The sequence below is a fragment of the Dermochelys coriacea genome, chromosome 1, assembly GCF_009764565.3.
Source record: "Dermochelys coriacea isolate rDerCor1 chromosome 1, rDerCor1.pri.v4, whole genome shotgun sequence".
NCBI lineage: Eukaryota > Metazoa > Chordata > Testudines > Dermochelyidae > Dermochelys > Dermochelys coriacea.
The window spans coordinates 237,535,674-237,557,973 of NC_050068.2; the positions used below are offsets into that span (position 1 = coordinate 237,535,674).

General features: G+C 40.5%; 1 protein-coding gene across 1 annotated transcript in view; it reads right to left on the minus strand.

Moving 5' to 3' along the window:
- PIK3C2G (phosphatidylinositol-4-phosphate 3-kinase catalytic subunit type 2 gamma) overlaps positions 1 to 13,383 on the minus strand; it is a 305,063-nt gene extending 291,680 nt beyond the window's left edge. The window contains exons 1-4 of the mRNA XM_043516861.1: positions 12,623 to 13,383; positions 9,084 to 9,166; positions 2,145 to 2,302; positions 470 to 581 (exon numbers count right to left, since the gene is read on the minus strand). Of these exons, the coding sequence (XP_043372796.1) occupies positions 470 to 581; positions 2,145 to 2,302; positions 9,084 to 9,166; positions 12,623 to 13,327 (1,058 nt within the window). The 5' untranslated portion in view covers positions 13,328 to 13,383. The remainder of the gene's footprint in view (positions 1 to 469; positions 582 to 2,144; positions 2,303 to 9,083; positions 9,167 to 12,622) is intronic.
- Positions 13,384 to 22,300: the final 8,917 nt, after the last annotated feature.

Sequence of the window (22,300 nt, forward strand, 5' to 3'; positions counted from 1 at the left end):
ATCCCTGCAATAAGAAGTTGGTAATGTTATCCCCATTTTATGGATGGAGAAACAGACAGTTCAGCCCAACGCAACCTTGGCATTAGAAAAAAAGAAATGCTGATGAAGAAACTGAGGCAGACAGGGAGATGAAATAACTTGTACAAGGCCATGCGGGGAGTAAATAGAAGAGCTGAGATTCAAGTTCAGGAGTACTAGCTCCCTGTCTCATGCTTATTTCTCTAGACCACATCCCTTCTCAGTACCCCACAGTATAAGCACAATTTGAGATAGGCATGAACCAAACTCCATGGTTCAAATACCTTCCGAGACTCGAGGAAGGTGGGATGTAAGATTTGTGATGTGACCATTGCTTTTGCATCTCTCCCTTTGGATCTGCTTTGTTTACAAATGTAGTACTTCAGTATTCAGGTGCATAGCTTAAATGATCGAATACGTAATCAATACCATCTCTTAATGAGATACTTACTTTTGCAAAAATTCATCAGACCCGTAAACGCTTAGAAAACACTCTTCCTGGGCTGGATATTGATTTGTACAATGGAGAATCTCTACAATTAAGTTGCGGACAATACAGCTAGCTGTAAACAAAGATAAGAAGAAAAAATTAATAGCAGCTTGGTAGAGAGTTGCTGGCTATATCCTTGAGCAGAGAAAATGGAAGTCATAGTGTGACTGCTAACTTTTGCTGCAGTATAGCTCCACCTAGAGGAATTAGAATGAACCACACCTTATTTAATAATTTTTTTCTGGCTTCACATGCTCTGAGGAAAATTGGGTTGTCATTCATACAATCCTAACAAGTCACTGACCTCACCCCGGTTTTGAAAGAAACAGGTGAGTCTGTCAGGAATCTAGAATTATAAACTTATCAATTCTGAATCAGAGATGGCAGAACCAAAAAACTAGTTATTCCCACTGAAATCTATAAACTCAGTTTTCCCCTCTTGAAATTGTGTGTACTATTCTCAAAAGTGAATATAACCTAATGCAAAAAAGAGGGCATGACAAAGGCTCTGCGCCTGCACAAGACCCAAGGATATGCTGCAGATTTGTTTGTCACTGCAACCAGCCACATCCATTTCACGTAGCCATATGCAATAGTAGCTGGACACAGCAATGATGAAAATTTGTGCAATTAACCCATGATAAATCTACTCTAGTAGTTACATTCTTCCATAACCCTGCTCCAAATTTTTAGGCCACTTTCCATTTCAGAGATTTTTCTCTCCCCCCCGTCATTTTTGAGGATCTGATCCAAAATCAGAAAAGATGTACGTATAGTTGGATTGTGAATTCTAGGAAGCAAATCACAATATAACTAACTAAATTTGCCTTTATAGGCATAAAGAACTTGCCCTACCAGACTAGATCATTGGTGTCTCAAATCTGATACACTCGCTCTAACAATAGCCAGCATCTGATTCTTCAGAATGAAGGCAAAGATCACCCACAATATACCTAGTCAATTGTGCAATGCAACACACAGGGGAAATAATTCCTTCCAAACTTCTGTGACAATCTGATTTCCCACAGCTAACAATCCGAATCACCAAAGCAGAGGTTGATTTTCATTTCAATTCTTCATTCATGCTATTTCCTTACTGCTAAAAAAAAATTAAAATGTTCATTTTAAAGGTTCATTTTAAAGTTTAAGGTGTTAAAACCATTTGTGTTTTAGTGACCTCTTGGAGAGCAGACAGAAAAATTAAATGCTCACAATCAAACTGAAGGCCTTAAAAATAAAAGTGGCCAGATTCACATTTATGCACTGGCTGCTTTGTACTGCCTTAGCGATACAAAGCAGCTGTGAGCCTGGCTTAACCAACCCATTAAACTAAAGTAGCACAAAGAAACCAGATCATATTGGTGAATCTGGACCAAAAATATTTAAGCTACTTACATTTAGATCAGGCCAATAAATGCTGATTGTTTTTCACGCAAAATTGACATTTTCTTTTATATTTCTCATGAAAAAAAAACAATTGGCACTTTCAATCTGCCCCCCCACCCGACATCCTCCCTCCAAAAAACAATGACAACCTTAAAATGGAATGGTACCAAGTACCTCACAAGATGTTTGTGTATTTTAGTAGAACTGAAGAACTGAATTCTGGAAGGCTAAAGAAACCCAAAGCACTTACCACATGGTGTAAGATGCAGTGGAGGAGATGAACAGTCTGTCAAAACGCTAACTTTGAATTTTGATTTACAAAGGATCTCATCTGATAATGTTGTTGTGACACTCCAAATCTTCCCAGTATTTGTCTTCAAATCAAAAGCAGGATATGCGTCTCTGATTCTGGAGAGAACATATGATATATTTATAGATTTGTCTCTCCTGTCACTTAAGACAAAACCACCACAATATGCCAAAAACAACTGTATAGATATTAGGGGAAAAAATTACATGCTGATGAAGGGTACACTGATGCTATGAACAAATCTACTTCTGTCAGACATCTCGGTGAGATAACTGCTGCCTATTTCATGTTTTATTAAATAAGAGAACCACTGGTAAAATCTCCATTGATTACAGTATGCAAATTATGAACAGAATCACTGTGTGGGTCTGATCCTAATCCCACTAAAGTCAAAGGGAGTTTAGCCAGAGACGTCACTGTATTGTGATCAAAATAATTTCACCATGGTGCAACGAGTGTATTCTGTTAAACTAAGTAAACCCATTTAGTCATGTCTAAATAATGGTGACATCATAGCAGAATTTTTGGAAGCTTCTCAATCTATTGCTGAATTTCAAGCACTCAGTAAGATGACCTTCCAGTGATTTGCCACACACCATTCATCCATCTCCTCACTGGTTGCCGTCTACTATGATATCCTCTCCCCTTCCATCTCTGTACCTAATGGGACCAAAATACATATATTTGCGACTGATTTCTGACATCAGGGTCTGCTTCTCTCCAACAATATTTCTAACATAGAAAAAAAGATGAATGCCTATCTGCAGGATATGCAAGAGAGTCTTCACCAGCACCACATTCCAAAGCTGCAATTTTCTTCTTGTCAGCAGCATTAACTTCCCAAGATTCACATCTATAAATCACTATGCAAAAAAATGAGGCTTTTTGTGAGTCACGCCTTCATACATTTTGAGATGCCATGGTTTTTCCAGTTTCTTAAGGGAGACCATAACTGAGTAAGCCATCCCTAGTCTTTTACCAATTTCCTTAGAACAGCATCCTTAGTTGGATACATATGATCCCAGATAATTAAATTCATCTACTGCCACTACAGTTTGTCTGTTAATCCTGATGCCCACTTGCATCTCATTTTTGTTAATCATGTCAAGGTACAAGCACTTTGTTTTCATCGCATACAGAAATAGTCCATATTCCATGCAAAACTATTTTCATAGACTCCAACATTTATTGCATTGATGGTTGTAGAAAAGAGCGTCATGTCAACATACCCAAGGTTAGCTAAGAGATGTTCACTAATGGAAATCCCAGCTCCTTCCACTTTGTCAAAACCATCCAAGGCTCATCTCATAATAAATCCTGTGTACATATGTTAGAGTCTTGGAGACTAAATACATGGTTGCCTCACACCTTGCCCAGTGGAAAACCACTCACCATTGCCTATTGCTGTCTGCACTGTGGTCTGCTAGAGACTTGTAATAATTAGATGCTTTGTCTGCCAGAATCCTTCAAAGATACAAACTGTCATGTTGGATGGTGTAAAATACTTTTGAGTAGCCAATTAAGCACATACTCAATGTGCGATTGTACTCTCTGCATTTTTCAATCAGACTATGGATATCCTCAGTTTGATCATGTGTGACTTGGCCCTTTCAGAAACCAGTTTTTTGTGGTGGTATTCCTGTTTCTATTGTTTGTTGCATGTGATCCTGGATTATATAGAGCAGAATTTTGCCTGCATGCAACATCAAGGAGATGTACGATAGTCACTACACTCTATTATGCCTCCCTTCTTTTGGTAAGGGCCTTTGTCCATTCTCCTGGCCAATTTCCAATCATCCGTACATAATTATATGTTTTCCATATATAATCAGCACTGCATTTGCCAATCGTTTTTTAACAATTCTTCAGGCATGTTGCCTACCTTTGGTGTTTCCCAGTCTTCATTTTCTTAATAGCACACACCACTTATGCTCACAGGGTTAATGTCTCTTTCTCTCTTTTCTGTTGTCCTGTATCATGGTGGTTCTGGGTAGGCATATATATTGACACCATAATCTCTCCACCTGCATTTAATATCATCACCCTTAGTGAGGACTCTGCTATTATGATCTTTTATTAGGTTTGATCACAGCGTAAACCTTTTGGCAAGAAGCCTGACCGCTGTAAACAGAATTGTGTGTTATTATTCTCTTTACAATTTTCAAGTTCCATAGATTTTGCTCTTACATATTCACTCTCATCTTGTTCTATTAAAGCAATGTTCTTAATGACAGATTTCTAAGAAGATAGTGTAACTAGCTTTGGGCACATAAACTTACAGATACTAAGGCCTCAGCAAAGTCTGAATACAGCTAGTCAAAACATTTCAAAATTCTTCAACAAGCAAGGGCACATTTTCTGTGCAAAATCTCACACACAAAAATTGTATCTGTTTTCAACCAGCTCTAGGGTCAAACCTGGAACATTCATCACCAAAAATATAGGCTTCTCCTATTTAAGTTTAAGGAAACTCCTGTAGATGTATATAGGTAAACTGTTCTAGTCACTAAGTCAAGCCACTAAAGGGAAATCTGATATTACATCAGTGAATTATATACTGCCTCTCCTTCTAATTACCAGAGGTCAATTTCAAGTCCCCTTTGGCGTGTCATTGAAAGTTAGAGACATCATGATTCTCAGCTGGGACTGAACCTGCAAATACACTATACTGCATCAGATAGGAGTACATATCCTATCAATTGAGGTTTTACATTTCACTAATTGACCTGCATTTTTAGTAGCTAAAATAAAATATTCTTTAGTAAGCACATTGCTTTCTTTTGTGTTCAAGCAGCATACTGTATGTTGAGTTGGCAGCATTTTATATGGTCTCTATTACAGTACATTTTGTGGCATAGATCTCTGTATAAATCTCTTCATTATAAGGTTATTTCATAGATATTAGGGTTGGAAGAGATCTCAGGAGGTCGTCTAGTCCAATCCCCTGCTCAAAGCAGGACAACACCAACTAAATCATCCCAGCCAGGGCTTTGTCAAGCCGAGCCTTAAAAACCAATAAGGATGGAGATTCCACCACTTCCCTAGGTAACCCATTCCAGGGCTTCACCCCCTACCCCAGTGAAATAGTATTTCCTAATATCCAACCTAGACCTCTCCGCTGCAACATGAGACCATTGCTTCTTGTTCTGTCATCTGCCATCACTGAGAACACCTATCACTGAGAAGACCCATCTTCTTTGGAACCCCCCTTCAGGTAGTTGAAGGCTGCTATCAATTCCCCCCCTCACTCTTCTCTTCTGAAGACTAAATAACCCCAGTTCCCTCAGCCTCTCCTTGTAAGTCACATGCCCCAGCCCCCTAATCATTTTCATTGCCCTCTGCTGGACTCTTTTCCAATTTGTCCACATCCCTTCTGTAGTGGGGGGACAAAAACTGGACATAGTACTCCAGGTGTAGCCTCACCAGTGCTGAATAGAAGAGAATCATCACTTCTATCGGTCTGCTGGCAATGCTCTTACTAATGCAGCCCAGTATGCTGTTGGCCTTCTTGGCAACAAAGACACACTGCTGACTCACATCCAGCTTCTTGTCCACTGTAATCCCCGGGTCCTCAGAACTGCTGCTTAGCCAGTCGGTCCCCAGCCTGTAGCAGTTCATGGGATTCTTTCTTCCTAAGTGCAGGACTCTGCACTTGTCCTTGTTGAACCTCATCAGATTTCTTTTGGCCCATCCTCCAATTTGTTTAGGTCACTCTGAACAAAACTGGTCCCAGGACTGACCCTTGGGGCACTCCGCTTGATACCGGCTGCCAACTAAACATCGAACCATTGATCGCTACCCGTTGAGCCCAACAATCTAGCCAGCTTCCTATCCACCTTATAGTCTATTCATCCAATCCATACTTCAATTTGCTGGCAAGAATACTGTGGGAGACCATATCAAAAGCTTTGCTAAAGTCAAGATATATCACATCCACCACCTTCCCCATAACCACAGAGCCAGTTATCTCATCATAGAAAACAATCAGGTTAGTCATGCATAACTTGCCCTTGGTGAATCCATATTGATTGTTCCTGATCACCGTCCTCTCCTCCAAGTGCTTCAAAATGGATTCCTTGAGGACCTGCTCCATGATTTTGCCGGGGGACTGAAGTGAGGCTGACTGGTCTGTAGTTTCCCGGGTTCTTTTTCTTCCCTTTTTTAAATATGGGCACTATATTTGCCTTTCTCCAATCGTCCTGGACCTCCCACAATTGCCATGAATTTTCAAAGATAATGGCCAATATTACATCTCAGATCTGGTTCCTAACTCATTTAAACACCCGTATGAACTCTACTTTTATTGCATACGCATTCCTATAGCATTGAGGGTTGGGGGTGAAATCTAGGTTTCCAAAGCTAATTATACAATTACTTATAATGAAAAGTTAGTGGACATGGTAGCTCAGTGGTAAAATGGAAAATGACACTACCTATAGTACAAATGCTAGATTTATACTAGAAACAGAAGTCATTATTCTATAAAAAGATCATTTTGTTGACTATGTGAAAGTAGTTGCCTGTGTAGCTTCGTTTGTGGATCATGTACACATCACAATTTCCACTCTCACAAGCTTCACCCTTGTAAGCTAGACCTCCGTAGAGATGACAAGGACTGGATGCTGGAGACTTAATTACCTTCTCACCCCCAAGTCAGGACTGAGGTACAGCGTCTTGGCAGCCTGGGGAAAATCTGTATTGCTTGCTGCCCACGCTGTACCTATATTGTACATAAATAGAGAATCATCATTTCCAGGGGTTTGATCCCGCAAGATGCTGAGCATTCCTCTGAGGTGCAGTGCATATTCTGCTCCTGATGAAATCAGTAGGAGTTGAAGAAATTCAACACCTCATAGCAGTGAACCTTGAGACTGTCAATTTGGCATCTTTCACCAATGTCAAATTCATTTTAAAAAGGATTCTGAAACTATCCATGGAAGAACATTTGCTAATGCCTCTTCCATAATTGTACCAAGAAACCTGGTAAAGAGATTATGGAAACTGCTTTAAAGTTGATATGTATACAATGAAACATTTCAATTATGGGTTGCCACCTGTACAAATATTACCTGGAGAAAAATATAATGGGTTTCTATTTGAGTTACTAGCTGGAGCTGTAAGTTTGCATGATGTAGCGTTTGAATTATATATCTTGCCTCTGATTTATAAAACCTGACAGTTATTAAGATTCTTTAGGGACTTGGGGGAAGCTCAGTAAGACTGAATGGGTTAGTTGTGTGCAAATCTATTTGAGATTTTTCTTGGTCTTTTCCTTAGTGTGACATTATCTCCTGAGGATGCTTTCTTATTTTAATAAAACAAAAAGAAAGGGTTTGCCACTGACACACACAAAACAAGCTATGGCCAAGTTGAAACAGCTTAATTTCTATTAATCTCCCTAATGCTGTAAATAAACTCATTAATTCAGAAAATCAATAGGAGGCTTTTCCTGAAAGTGGAATGAAAAGTTAAATGTACAATGTTTGGACAGAACAATCTGAGTATCTGACAGGAAAGTATGTCATGTGGAATAGGCCTTCATGAATCTGATGCTATTAGAATGGGGTCTGGAGTCACACTGATGCACTATGAAAAAAGGGAAACAGAAATCTCTGATGCAGCATGTTTGGGGGATGGACAACCCCCTCACGGAGCTAAAAATATATTCAGCTAATTTCAGAGCCATTAACATGAATTAGAAAACATTTTTATGCAGACAGGTCTTGACAGACCTTGAAAAAACTGACTCAATATCTAAATTTAAATGGAATATTATATATATTTAAATACCTAAAATGGGTCGTTGGGGGAAAAATAGTATATGACCATGTTACTAAAGACTATCATAATAAATACAAATACTGGGACTCAACTGCGGTTGTATGGGCAACCTTCAATCTTATATTTCTTAATGTTCTTGGTTTTAAAAAAATGAAATTTCTAGTTTTTTAAAAAGAAAACTGAAAGAAAGAAGAAAAGAAATTTTACCATATGGGACTGTAACAGCCCAACTCTATCGCTCAGTAGGGTTGGAAAACTAAGGTAGTACCTGGTAGCAATAATAGCCTATTATCCTCTAAGTGGAACAGCCACTGGCGTGGAATGTAACACAGTTTGTCAGTGGATTACACTGTTGTTTTCTAGACAAAAGTGAAATGTTAGGTATCAAGATTCTGAGGTTCTATCCCTGGCTTTGGGAGAGGAGTGCTTCGACATTAATGAACAGCTTGTGCTCAATAATCAGGGCTTATCAATGGAACCGATGAAATTTGAACTCATGACATTCAGGCTCCCAGCCTTTACTTAGGCCAGAGGGTATTTTGCTGAAGGAAAGTGAGTGAGCAGGCAGGCAGCTAACTTCAGGCATGGCAATATATGCAGTGCAGATGAACTGTTTAGAAAATGTAAGGAACAAGTGCCAATTCTGCTCTACTACACATGTGCAGATGGTAATTATCCAAAACTTTAAAACTTAGCCAAAACAGAGTTTTCATGAGGACAACAAAAAACACTTCTCCAGTATCAGGATCATCTCCAAACCAACTTTCAATTTCCGGCTCCAAACCCCAGAGGCATTAGAGCTGGTCAAAAAAGTGGCATGAAACATATTTTATGTTCAATACACTGAAAAACATCAATTTTGAAGAGGTCAATTTACTTCTTAGTAACAAAACTGGTGGCAAGGAGAGAAAGTATTTTTTCTACCACACTTCCTCATTCATATTAATCTCTAAACCAAAATTTAAATTTTAAGGAGTTTTTCCATATTTAAAAGACATTGAAATTATGGCATTGTTCAGAAATGTAGAAATAATCATTCAATGAATATTAGCGAGATAAATGTCATAGTTGGTTGAATAAAGTTTTTTCATTCCTTACTTCTTCACTACATTGCAGAAGGAGGCAATACTTTCATTACTCCCTTGATCCGCTTCAACCAGCTGGATAGACCAATCTGCAAGCTAAAAATACCAAAATTAAAACAGAAGAAATAAAGTTCACTTTATTTACCTAAGGAAAACTGAATCATTTAGGTTTCAGAATAGCAGCCGTGTTAGTCTGTATTCGCAAAAAGAAAAGGAGTACTTGTGCCACCTTAGAGACTAACAACTTTATTTGAGCATAAGCTTTCGTGAGCTACAGCATCCGATGCAATGAGCTCTAGCTCACGAAAGCTTATGCTCAAATAAAGTTGTTAGTCTCTAAGCCACAAGTACTCCTTTTCTTTTTGTGAATCATCTAGTGAGTTCAGCAACATGATCTTGCAATAGATTTCTTGAGGGCTAAATCCTCACACCTCAACACAATTTCACTTACTTAGATGGGACTCCAGTGAGCATAAATCAACCACTGGATTCCACTGAAGTATCAAAAGGTTTCATTGGTAACTCAGCAAATACAATGCACTATGTTCCTCAGCAGTCCATAATTTAATTTTTTTTTCTATTTGTAAAATATTATGATTTGTAGTCTTATGTATGGAACATCAATGTTTTAAATGTTTTGCGAGGGTCAGTGACTACAGCATGTCGAGGGTTCAAGGCAGTCAGAACTGGTGATTAGAGCCATAGTCCAGAACAGGTACAAGGGTCAAATCAAGATCGAGCTGAGGGAAGAGCCGAAACCAAGGGCTAGGGACAGGCTATGGGTCAGAACTGAGGTCAGAGTCCGTAGACAAGCCAAACAGGATCTTAATCGGAGTCCAGATGTAGACCAAAGGTCGAAGCCAGCTGGAAGTCAGTCAGAGTCTGGGAGACCAGGAGGCAGGTGTTGGGCTGTAGTATGGTTGGAGTAGGGCATGGACAAGGCTGAAGCAGCCATGAACAAGTCTAGGACAAGGCTGGAGCAGGAACAACAACTGGATCAAGGGAAGGCTGGAAGCCGAGGAAGTCAAATACTGTGCAGAAGCATAAAGGTTCCTGGCTGAGTACTGCTGTTGCACAAACTAACTTGAAGCTCTGGCGGGGTCAGTGAAATACCTGTGCCTGGGGGTCATATGACCTGGGCCCTGACCAGGTATATGCTGCTGCAGCAAACCTAGGTGCTGACTCACTGTACATTCCGCTTAGGGGATAAATCACTGTAGCTGAGTTGCTGCAACTTCCCTGAGCCCTGAGTTACTGCGGGCTCTGTTGGAAGGGGGAGTCATGGCAGCTGTATGTCCAGCCCTGGTCTGGCTGCAGGTTTGAATCATACATAACTTTGTCAGACTTTAAAAATTGAGGCTGACATTTTCCATGCCATCTTTGTGCCTCACTCTGATTTTTCCTCAAAAAAGTTCCAGCCAAAATGGTTCAGTTGTTTCCAAGAATGAATTGGGGAAAAATACATTTTGTCCATGTTAAAAATTTCTCAAGACTGTTTCTTTAAGAAGCTTGTCCGAGCTTTGGAGCAGAGACTTGAAATGTGGCAGGGAGATGATCTTTTGCTGTTCCCATGAAAGTCTGCCCACATTTGGCCAACTTAGAAGCCTTAGAAAAATCTCAGTTTGCAGATGCTGAGTGCAGAATTCAACAGCTGTTATCTCTGAAGATTCCATCCCCAATGAGAACGCTCTGTCCCCTCATACCACCTACATGTGACTAGAACACATCTGCACTGTACTCACAGAGTGAATGAGCATGTTCCACTCTGAGCATGCAAGGGCAAAGATAGACTTTCCTAGTAATCACTGCTCCTAGCTGCAGCTACCGTTTGCAATCTGCTTTGTGGAACTCCAGGAGGAAAGGCACCAAATAAATTAGAAATTGTTATTTCACCCTTTTAAAAACCACCATCAAAAATGTGCAGTTAACCACAGTCTTACTGTCTGAGGAGGAATAGATTTTTCTCCAGCCTGTAAACACCAGAGAGAGGCACAAACCACAAACTCCAGACCTTGGCATGATTCTTACCTTTTGCGAAGTGGTCTTGACTGAGGTCTATAATAAAAGTCAACTTTACACCCTAAGGACTGATCCTGCAAGGTGTTCAGCACCTTCTGCTTTGAGTAAGGTCAAGAGATGCTAAGCACTTTGCAGCATCATGCCCTAGCTATCTGAAAAGGGTCACTGTAGAGTGATTTGACGAACTTCTCCCCACATGTATCTGAATACTTCAGGATTCCCGAAATATTTCAGAATGCTGACCAAGAGGTGGGTGGGGATCACTATTATGAGGAAGGGAAATATGTCAAGTTGTGGAAAGGAAAGGGTGAAGAGAGGAGGGTGAGGAGGGACAACATCAGAGAGGGAAATGGAGACCTGGAAGACAAGAAAATTAACGCTCCTTCCCCTTCCCCCCAAATATCCCTGAATGGAGCACTGAATGCTTGAAGGAAGGCAAAAAAAAGAGAAAATACTTGGTTCAAAAAGACAGCAAGGGCCAGAGAGTATCATCAAGAGATCTGACTTCTGAAGACTTGTTCAATTACAGTAAAAGATATTTATTTCAAAAATATACATACATAATAGCAAGCAGAACGGGGTCAAATTAGTCATTGTGCCAAATCTCAGGATTAGGATAAGTCAGCTTGAACAGGGACAGAGATAGTAAATTTGGCTACACAGCAAAACAGATTCAGCATAATTCCCTGCTGCTATAGATTTTTTGTTACCTCTGTAAAAAAGCTGGGGGGATCCCACCCTACAATACTTTGCTCTACAGTAGTAATGGTCCAATGATCCAAACAATCTAATGGTCCAAAAGCGCACTACTACAATATACAACATTGGAGCATTTTGGACCACAAACCAGATCCTCAGCTAGTCCAAATTAGCCTAGTCCTATTAGAATCAATGGAGTTAAACCAATTACATCAGTAGAGAAACTGGTTCCATTACTTTAAAAAATGAGGCAGCCTTTTTTAATGGGCAGATGAGAGATAAGTCCACACATTTAAGTATAAGTTCGGTAAGCCACAAGTAAGATGGGGGACAGATCTGGTCAACATAAAATTCTTATTAGTTAGACTAAGCAGTCTCCTTTCCCTTCTAAAGTGATTTCTTATGGGCTGCTCAGTTCTCTTTTGACTGAAAAGACAGATTATTTATATGAGGAGATTCTACAAGGAAGTAAAATTTAGAAGCTTTCCTCCCAACTAATCGTCAAGAAGAGTCAATGTACTGTTTGTTTAAAAAGGTAGCTTCCTATTTAACATATAAAAGCATTACAGGAAAAACTGATTGCCAAGAAAAATAATATTGCTGCCTGATTATCCACTACCTTGCATCATGTGTGGTTATTTAAGACCTGGGTCATTAAAATCAATGCAATTCTTTCAATTGACTTCAATGGGCCTGATCTAAAGCCCATTGACATGTGCAGACTGATAGCCATTTCTCATCCACTCCACACAGGTGTGGGTGAGTACACCAGATGCAAGGCAGAGGACAGTCAAAGATCTTTAAGTCTTTCAACCATACAAATTTGGCACATACCTCTGTGCTGTCTGCAGAGCTGTTTGCAGAGATGCTGGGCCAGACAGGTCCTATGGTCATTCCTCTAGAAGGGTTTGTTAAGTATGTTTCCCCACAGCTCACAAGGCAAGATTTACTGTCATTTCTTCTTTTATCTTTCGTTCCTTGTCCGCTTGCATTGTTGTCTGAGAAAACGGGATGTTGATAGTCTATATGTTCAAAGCCTATATAGAAATTCAGATTTTTATTCTCTTTCTCCACATCTGACCCAAATCCATCTGCAGTTGGACTCAAGTTATTTCTTCCATATGGACCATAGTCATAAAGTGTTCCGATGGGGTATGTGGGGTAGGAATTCTCAATGGAGAGGTCACTACATCCGGATAGCAAAGAAGGTTTGAAGCCAATTGTTGGTGGCACCCTGACTTGCTGCCAGTGAGAGGTGGAGCTTCCAAAATAAAGGTCCCTATGAGGAATTTGAAGTGGATTTACTAAGTATAAATGTTCTTCTGCTGCATCTGGGAAAAACTCATTTTCTTCAAGGTCATGTGAATATGCTGGACCATAAAAGGGTATTTCACTGCTGCCTTCACCAACTATTTGGTCAAGTCCTAGACTGACCTGACTATCAGGATTAAAATGATACATAGAGGAAGACGCTTGGTCCTCAGATTGTCCTTCGTGTAACTCATCTTGTGTCAAAGACATTTTCCAAAAGTACGCCATGCTTCTTCATCCCATGAATCTTAACAACACTCAGGGGAGAGTTGCCACAGTTTCAAAGTCACAGTGAGTAACACTGAAGAATTTGAGCTGTATATTCACTGGAACAAAACAAAATAAAACTAGTTAAAATGAATTTAATGTATTGTAAGCTGTACATGTAAATGACATTCATTTTAGAATTCTCTCCACAGGGTATAAGATCCACTCTCTTATCTGGTACCTGGAATGAAACCCACCATATGAAACAGATGTAGAATGGTCCTTGGTTTCTGACTGTTGAATAATATTTATGGTCATTAGAACCAAAGATGCCCATTTCTGCAGTCTTCAAATAAGTTATTTTAAATTCCTTATCATTTTTACAGTTGAATAGCACATTTTATCCAAGGATCTCAAAGCTCTTTCACAATATCCCTGTGAGATTGGTCAATATGGGGGAAAACATTTTCAAAGGTTCAAAAGAGAGTTGGCAGTCTAATCCTCTTTTGTGCCTTTGAAAACCTCCCCTTATAATGTCCATTTTATAGAGGTGTATTTTGAGGCACAAAGAGGTTAAGTGACTTGGCCAATTTGGAGTTTATCATATCAATCAAGGCAAATATCAGTGAGCCAATTTATCCTTTCCCCCGCCCCCCATATGACATATTATTAGAATGAGATCGGAAACAAGACCAGTAAACATATATTGATTTATAAGTATGTACGTGTGCTCATAAAAAGCTGTGCAGTTAAATTGGCTACGCAAATATTTTGAGTTCTGCGGTTGGAGGGGGCACAACAGCAAAAGCAGTGTGTCTTCAAAACTTCAGAGTGCAAATGGCAGGGAACAGCAGCCACCACAAGCCATACACAATTGTGTTCCCTACTTTTTCAAATAGAAGAAGTAAAACCCATTTGATTTAAGATTTTAATGACTATTTATTCCCTTCCTTTCAGAATAGAAATACTATTGAAATTAAAAGATCTCTTGTAAATTCCTGAGGCTGAAAACCACAAATAGTTTTTTCAATATGCTGCTAAAATCTATAATGTATTAGCTTAGCTAATAATGCTATGCACTGAAAATCTATATTATAGTAGAGGTATTCAACATAACGTTTTTTATTATTATTTTGATGAAACTCTATCTTGACTCAGAATACTCACCCATAATCAGAAGGAACAGGGAGGATGAAAATTGGATTGTTTGATATGGAAATCTCCAAGACGTGCTTTTACAGTTCCAGGGTTAGCTGTACCTTTGACCCTCAGTCTTTCCTTGGGCACCCCTTTCAAGGGACAGGCCCAGCATACACACTTCTCTCAGACTGAAATCCTGCAAGTCACTCCATTTTTAGAGTGGGTCTCTTGGCTACAGCACTCATTTAGCAATCATGTCTCCATAGCAGGTCCAACTGGACTTGGCCCCTGCTATAGATTTCTCTTCAGGAGCGGTGCACAGCAGGTAAATGCAAGAACACCAAACAGCTTCTTCAAAAAAAAGTGTCTATCTGATGATAGCAATCAGAAAGAAAGGGATTAACATAACAAAAAGACCTACATGCATATTGTCTTACTTAAGGCTTGATATACATTACAAAGTTAGGATGACATAAGGCAGCTTATGTTGACCTAACTATGTCAATGTGTATAGCCTTGCTCCTGTCGATGTTAAGTATAGCTTTACTACACCAGCATAATAACTCCACCTCCATGAGAAGCGTAGAGCTTCTGTTGATGTAATTAGCTGTAGCTCACGAAAGCTTATGCTCAAATAAATTTGTTGGTCTCTAAGGTGCCATAAGTATTCCTTTTCTTTTTGTGGATACAGACTAACATGGCTGCTAGTCTGAAACCTGTGTAGACGCTGAGTTTCTTACATCGGCTGTTGTCTGGGCTCCCCACTGGGAGCCCTGCTGCTCTCCAGACTCCTGGCTTCCTGCCAGGAGCACAGCAGCTGACCAGATTCTGGGAGTGGATCTTGCCACTGGAGGTGAGAAGCCCCAGGGGGCAGCTGGGCCCCAGCAGGGAACTGCGTGGAGCTGAGAGCCCTGGATCTCAGCCCTTTACACTGCCCCTCTTCAGTCAGTGGGGTGCTCCTGGTGAGGACGTGCACCACCGATAGAAGGAGGGTAGTGAGGACATCACTGTAATTACTGTGACGGCCGCAAGTTGACCCAACATAGGTCAATTTAAGATTGTAGTGTAGACATGCCCTATGTCTTGAGAGGAATGATAGGCTTAGATATGCCTGATTCATCCCTGTTAGTATCTCCACAGTCCTCTGGGGGAACATGTTACAGCCTGTTTCCCTTCAGGCCTTGTCCCTGCATCAGGGTTGAGGATTTTGACAGTTTCCAAGATATTTGTTTAAAGATTTCTCACCTAAAGGGCCCTGGATCAATCCTAAACTGGAGGGGTGGGGTGGTTGTGCCCCTCCCTAACTCCCGCTCCCCTGGACAGTAACAAAACAAGAAAAGGCCTTGACACCTGTATTTTCAGTTAAGAACCTGTGATTGGGGCTGTCTAGAGCCCTTGACTTTAGGTTCCTGCAGATGTGCAACCTACACACAGGATTGAGTTATCTCTTTGCACCCATGAAACAGACATCAAGCTAGTAACCAAATAGTAACCAAATCAAATAGACAAAGGGTCACATAATATTAATTAATTATACATGCATCTTATACCTCTTATTCACCAGAATTTAATTTGTAGCCCGATTAGGATTTGACAATTGAATTACCTATACAAATTTTATCAAACCTGTTACTGAACAATAAAGCAGTTGCTGTGGGAAAGTGATCTCTGTGACAGAGCTGGTTGAATTTTTTGATAAAAAACCCTTTGAAGTTGTGGAGGAGGGGAAGCCACTTCTTTTTAAATCCACCTTTTTCTAATGGAAAGAAGTCTTTCCCTCCTCTTTTCATTTTACAAATCTCCTTCCCTCTGCTTTTTTGAAGGGGTGGGGAAGAAAAAAGGAAAAGAGAAAGGGAAAAAAATGTTAAGATCAAAATAATGTCCCCCAAAATTGAAAATTTTCATTTTGATTTTTTTCAATCAGAAAATTTAATGAAAAATTTTAGATTAAATATAATTTCACACTTTTTCCAACCCCTACCCCCATATAGTTACTTTGTAGTCTACTAAGGGAACAAAAAATACTACAAATACTTTTTTTTAAGCTCTCAAACATTTCAGTTTTTTTCTCTGCAGTACAAACAATGTAAATGATGATGCACTGCAGCATAAATGTTTAATGGCATATCCTTGCAATGATCTGCATAACTCCTTCATGGCTTTGTCTCTCAAGCACAATGTAGCTACCCATAACCCATGCAATAAAGGTTTTATAGCCATACCACTGCATCATGTATCCTCCCTCTCATACACAGATATAGATAGATAAATATTTATCTATATAAATATCTCCTAATTTTAGCCTTTTTGTGCAGCTCAGGAGATGTAATACTAACAAATTCTGCAGTGTTGGAACCAGTCTAAGTGTTGTGCTAGAGTTTGGAGAGAATGTAGCCACTTCTGCATTCCTGCTGTTTTCACTGGGCAGACAGTCCCCCTGGGATCGTTGCAATCTTATTTAAGTTAGAGCCAACATGAGGATGATGGAGCCTGAGAAACCCTGCACTAGGGAGGCTGACAAATCAGGTAGGGAATCAACTACCTGACAGACCCCAACTCTGCTGCAACAAGCAGTTCTTGGCTACAGCCCATTAGGTATAGATGCTGTATATATACATACTACGTATTTATAAAGAGTAGACAATTGCAGACAAGTAGTTATAACTAGTCATTTAGACTGGAATTTCAGCTTGCCATATCTTGGGTCCTATTGAGGTTCTCGCTGTGCCTTTCAGGAGGTGCTCAGTTCCTGGGAGGGTCAGGCTCTGTATTTGGCTTACACCGACTCTCACTCAAATCCTTGTCCAAAGTTCCATTGATAAGTGTTAGGATATAGATATTCAGGCCTGTCTGTAAAGGCCTATACTCTAAGAATTTAGGTGTATTCTTATCACTTAGCTAGTTATAGAGGTATAAAAGAAAGAATCAAAATCACTGTCTGCCGGCGTAAGTGCCTTCTCTTACTGTGACAGTCTGAGGCCCTGTTCTTAGGCTAAGATCTTTGGCTAGACAGCAGAGGCAGCCATAAACTGGGAAGCGACCGGTCACATCCTCACATTCCAAACTAGTCACATTGAAATAAGGTGCTATTGGGCTGTTAGGAATACAATCCTGTCTTGATAATGCCTATCGCCTCCAGAGAAAGGGAATTGCCTAGAAAATGTAAAAGGAAACTTAGTTTGATAGCATCCTGTCTGGCAAGAACTCACTTATCAATAGCTGGGATGTGAAATCCTCATTTCTGTGTTGTTCTATCGTTGTAGTCCCCATTTCCCTATTGTTTGTCTGTATAATCTATGTCTGGTTCTGTGATTGTTTCTGTCTGCTGTATAATTAATTTTGCTGGGTGTAAACTAATTAAGGTGGTGGGATATAATTGGTTAAATAATCATGTTACAATATGTTAGGATTGGTTAGTTAAATTTCAGGAAAATGATTGGTTAAGGTATAGCTAAGCTGAACTCAAGTTTTACTATGTAGTCTGCTGTCAATCAGGAAATAAAGGGGGGGGAATGGGAACAGGGAATGGGGGTGGGGAAATTGCAATTACATTTTGCTAAGGGGGGAAATGGGAACAAGGACACAGGTAAGGCTCTGTGGTGTCAGAACTGGGAAGGGGGATACTAAGGAAGGAAACTGGAATCATGCTTGCTGGAAGTTCACCCCAATAAACATCGAGTTGTTTGCACATTTGTACTTTGGGTATTGTTGCTCTCTGTTCATGCGAGAAGGACCAGGGAAGTAGGTGGGTGAAGGAATAAGTCCCCTAACAATAAGTAGGGCAGGTCCTTCATTATTGTTGCAATAATTTATATTATAGTAACAGCACTGACAATGCCAAATGTTCAAGAAGTTTGAGCCAGTTCCTCCAAAACAAGATTTTTGAAAAGAAAGAAGTTTGGTGTTCATTTTATTCCCCTTGTGTTTTTTGAGTTTCTATGGTTCATGTTTTTTAAGCTGTGCAACTAGGAGGGATAAGACACTTCCTTTTAAGATGAAAGCTGAGGTTCTCACATAATTGCCTTGCTCCAGCAGCTGGGATTTTAAGAAGAAGCCCTCCCCCCCCATCAAATATCATGGAATTGGTGATTAAAAAAATATCGCAGGAGTTGCAGCACTGTGTAATGTCCACAATGTGCTAAGCACTTCCCAAAGATATTCAGATACTTTCCCTACTCTGAAGAGCTGATGGCAGAATCATTATATACATTGGAATCTCATGCATTTTAGGCTCAATCCTCTAATTTTGCTTGAACAGGGGAATGCAATATTAGGCATTTTGCTCACCTATACATATATTTTTTATGGCCTCTTACCTGAAACGCATAGTTGTTTGGAAGCACATACGACGTCTTATTTCTTTGTAATTCACAGACATACTCGGATGAACTACATGGTTTCAGTTTCAACGAGGCGTGACTTTCCATTCCTGTTTAACAAGTTTAGTTTGTTGATGACTCTTTCCCATTTCTTCCTCCAGGGAAATTTCAAATGATAATAAGGAGAAATGGGTTGCACTTTTGTCAGTTGTCTTTCACATTATTCGGGCAACCCTAGTTTTAAAGGTCCTGGTGAATGAACTTACACTGTTAAATATACTATAGACAAAAGACAATTCCTTCCAAACTGAAAGGAAATGGAAGTTCTTCTATACTGAAATAAGATTCAGAAATTTCACTAGTCTCCACCTTCAGTAAGATCACACACAACTTTTAGGGTAATATACATTCCTGTTATTACACACACTAGAATGCTACATAGGGAAGAGAGATTGCTTGGCACAAGAAGAAGCCTGTGAGAATTTTGGGAAGTGATAACATGAAGTGTACAATTCCTGGGTAGCACGCAGCCTATCTTTAAGGTGGTGTCCTGCTGCCCAGCGTGCAGGGCTAATTGGGGAACCTCCCCTCTGCTGGGGTATTTCCCAAGGACTGGTTAAGCAAGAGTTTTGCAACCTCATTATTTGCTGAGCTGCTGTAAAGGGGTTGCAGTGGAGGAGAGAATAAACTGTGGGTTTATCACTAACATATTCCCCTGCACTCAGGAACAGTTCAAGGCTAGTGCGGACAATGGTGCTAGCTTCCTCAAAGGGATATAAGGTGAGTCATAACCCACCCTATATGCATCCCTGCACACTAGCCAGAATATTCGGCCCCACGCAGAGGAGCCCAGGCTGTTCTCCATAAAAAGGGAATATCAGAGGCTGTTTGGGCCTTATTCCCCTCAGGGGGTTCCCAGAGCGACTATTTGCCTCCACACTCGTGTTGCAGTCCTGCGTCTTGAAGGTACAGACTATTTGGTTTAGGCGCCAATCCTGAATTCACATAAAACCAAGAGCTTAATCAACTCCATGATTCTTACAGGCACGAAAGTATCTTTGCAGAGGGTGAGAGTGCTAGTAAAAACTAAACTGCATTTCAATTAGAAAAAGTTGTGCAGTATCCTTGAACACAATAGGATAAAATGCTTAAGGTTATTAATTATAGATATCCTATATCTGATAGCAACTGAATGGAATAAGAATTTGATAAACATTGTGGGGAAAACTCTGCCCTATGTTTGAGGCTGTCACTGAAATCAATGGAATTGAAAGAATTTATCGAAGGGCAAAATTTAGTCTTTAGGAGGTAGGTAGTACATTAGTTCTTATATGTTCCCAAAGCCCTGAATTACCCTATGCATACCACAAACTGATTTCTGGCATTTGTGTTGTACATATTACCACTGTTTAAAGAAAAGAAAGATCACCAATTTTGGTGGCTATTGTCACAGAACTTGACATTATGTGTCACGGCCAGCCAGAGCTGTGGTCAGTGGTGAAGAGCTGGGGTCCATAATCACAGGACGGGAGTCAAAAGTAGGCTGGGTCAGTTTACCAGGAGATCAGAATCAGGAGACAAACTTGAGAGCAGAACTACAAATCAGTAACCAGAGTCAGGCTCCGCAAATCAGGATACCAAAAGGTCAGAGGCAGGAGACAAACCAGAGATCGGGATCACAAGTCAGACACGAGGAGTCAAACTAAGCTGGGATGTCAGGAAACAAGCAGAAGTCAAAGAAAGACAGAATCATTCCTTTGATTTAGCTTTTCCTATTTGTTGTTAATTGTAAATGTGACAAAATCCCAGTGCAAGTGAAGAGCTGATAAATGCTTTGTTTACCCCCTAAAATTAAATACAGGCATATTCTTCAAATTTATCCCATTCAGTAATGCTTCTCCAAAAGCTGGGTACCCTGTAACTTCCACTCTCTGAAAGCAGGGCATCTGCATAGATAAGACTGTGGAAAGGACTCTGAGTGTAAGATGTTCACGGAGGAAGTGCATTCAAGAATTTCTACAATCAGTGGTGCCAGAAATATAACTAAACTCAGAGCTGACGAACAAACATCTGCTCCACTTCACAACAGATTATACACGTTGATGTTCTTTAGTGCCATCTACTGAAAACTCTGATGCAAAGAACATGATCCAGACAACACCATTACCGGTACAGTGGGTAATTTGTTATTTGGGCCTTTGGCTACTAGGAATGCCATCATGTCTCCCATGATCTTTCTCAGATGTGTCCCTTGTCTGAAGACCAACCTTTAGAGAAGAGCCAAGACACTGCTTTGTAAGTGATTTGATACCACTGCTCTTGGACCAGTGCTTCTAAGGGTATGTCTACATTGCAATAAAACACCCATGGCTGGCCCATGTCAACTGACGTTTGCTTGTGGCACTTGGGCTGAAGGTTGATAAAACTGCAGTGTAGAAATCTGAGCTTGGGCTGGAGCCTGGCATATGGGACCCTCCCGCCTCACAAGCTTCAGCCTGAGCCCGGACATTTACACTGCAATTTAATAGCCCCACAGCCCAAGTCCTGTGAGCCCAGGTCAGCTAACATGGGCCAGCCGTTGGTTTTCTATTGTAGTGTAGACATACCCTAATTATCACTGCATATGGGGCAGTTACTACATATTGGCAAACTAACATAGACAAAACAGGGGTTTTATTTGCTCGTGAACACACAAAGTTATATTACCAAGAAGTGGTCAATTGCCACCATGATCACTCTGATTATGTTGTACTCTTCTCCCTATTCTACAGACTGTTTAGATTGTGAACTTCTTAGGGGCAGGGATCATGCTTTCTTCACTGTTTGATAAGGGCTTAGAAGAACGTGGGCACTACTGGAAATAACTAACAACAAGAAAAATGCAAGGACAAACAGATACAATATTATGGTACCATAAACCTGGAAATCCTGGACGCCCCATCATCTCAGGCATTGGCACCCTGACAGCAGGATTGTCTGGCTATGTAGACTCCCTCCTCAGGCCCTACGTTACCAGCACTCCCAGCTATCTTCGAGACACCACTGGCTTCCTGAGGAAACTACAATCCATTGGTGATCTTCCTAAAAACACCATCCTAGCCACTATGGATGTAGAAGCCCTCTACACCAACATTCCACTCAAAGATGGACTACAAACTGTCAGGAACAGTATCCCTGATAATGTCACGGCTAACCTGGTGGCTGAACTTTGTGACTTTGTCCTCACCCATAACTATTTCACATTTGGGGACAATGTATACCTTCAAATCAGCGGCACTGCGATGGGTACCCGCATGGCCCCACAGTATGCCACCATGTTTATGGCTGACTTAGAACAACGCTTCCTCAGCTCTCGTCCCCTAATGCCCCTACTCTACTTGCGCTACATTGATGACATCTTCATCATCTGGACCCATGGAAAAGAAGCCCTTGAGGAATTCCACCATGATTTCAACAATTTCCATCCCACCATCAACCTCAGCCTGGACCAGTCCACACAAGAGATCCACTTCCTGGACACTACGGTGCTAATAAG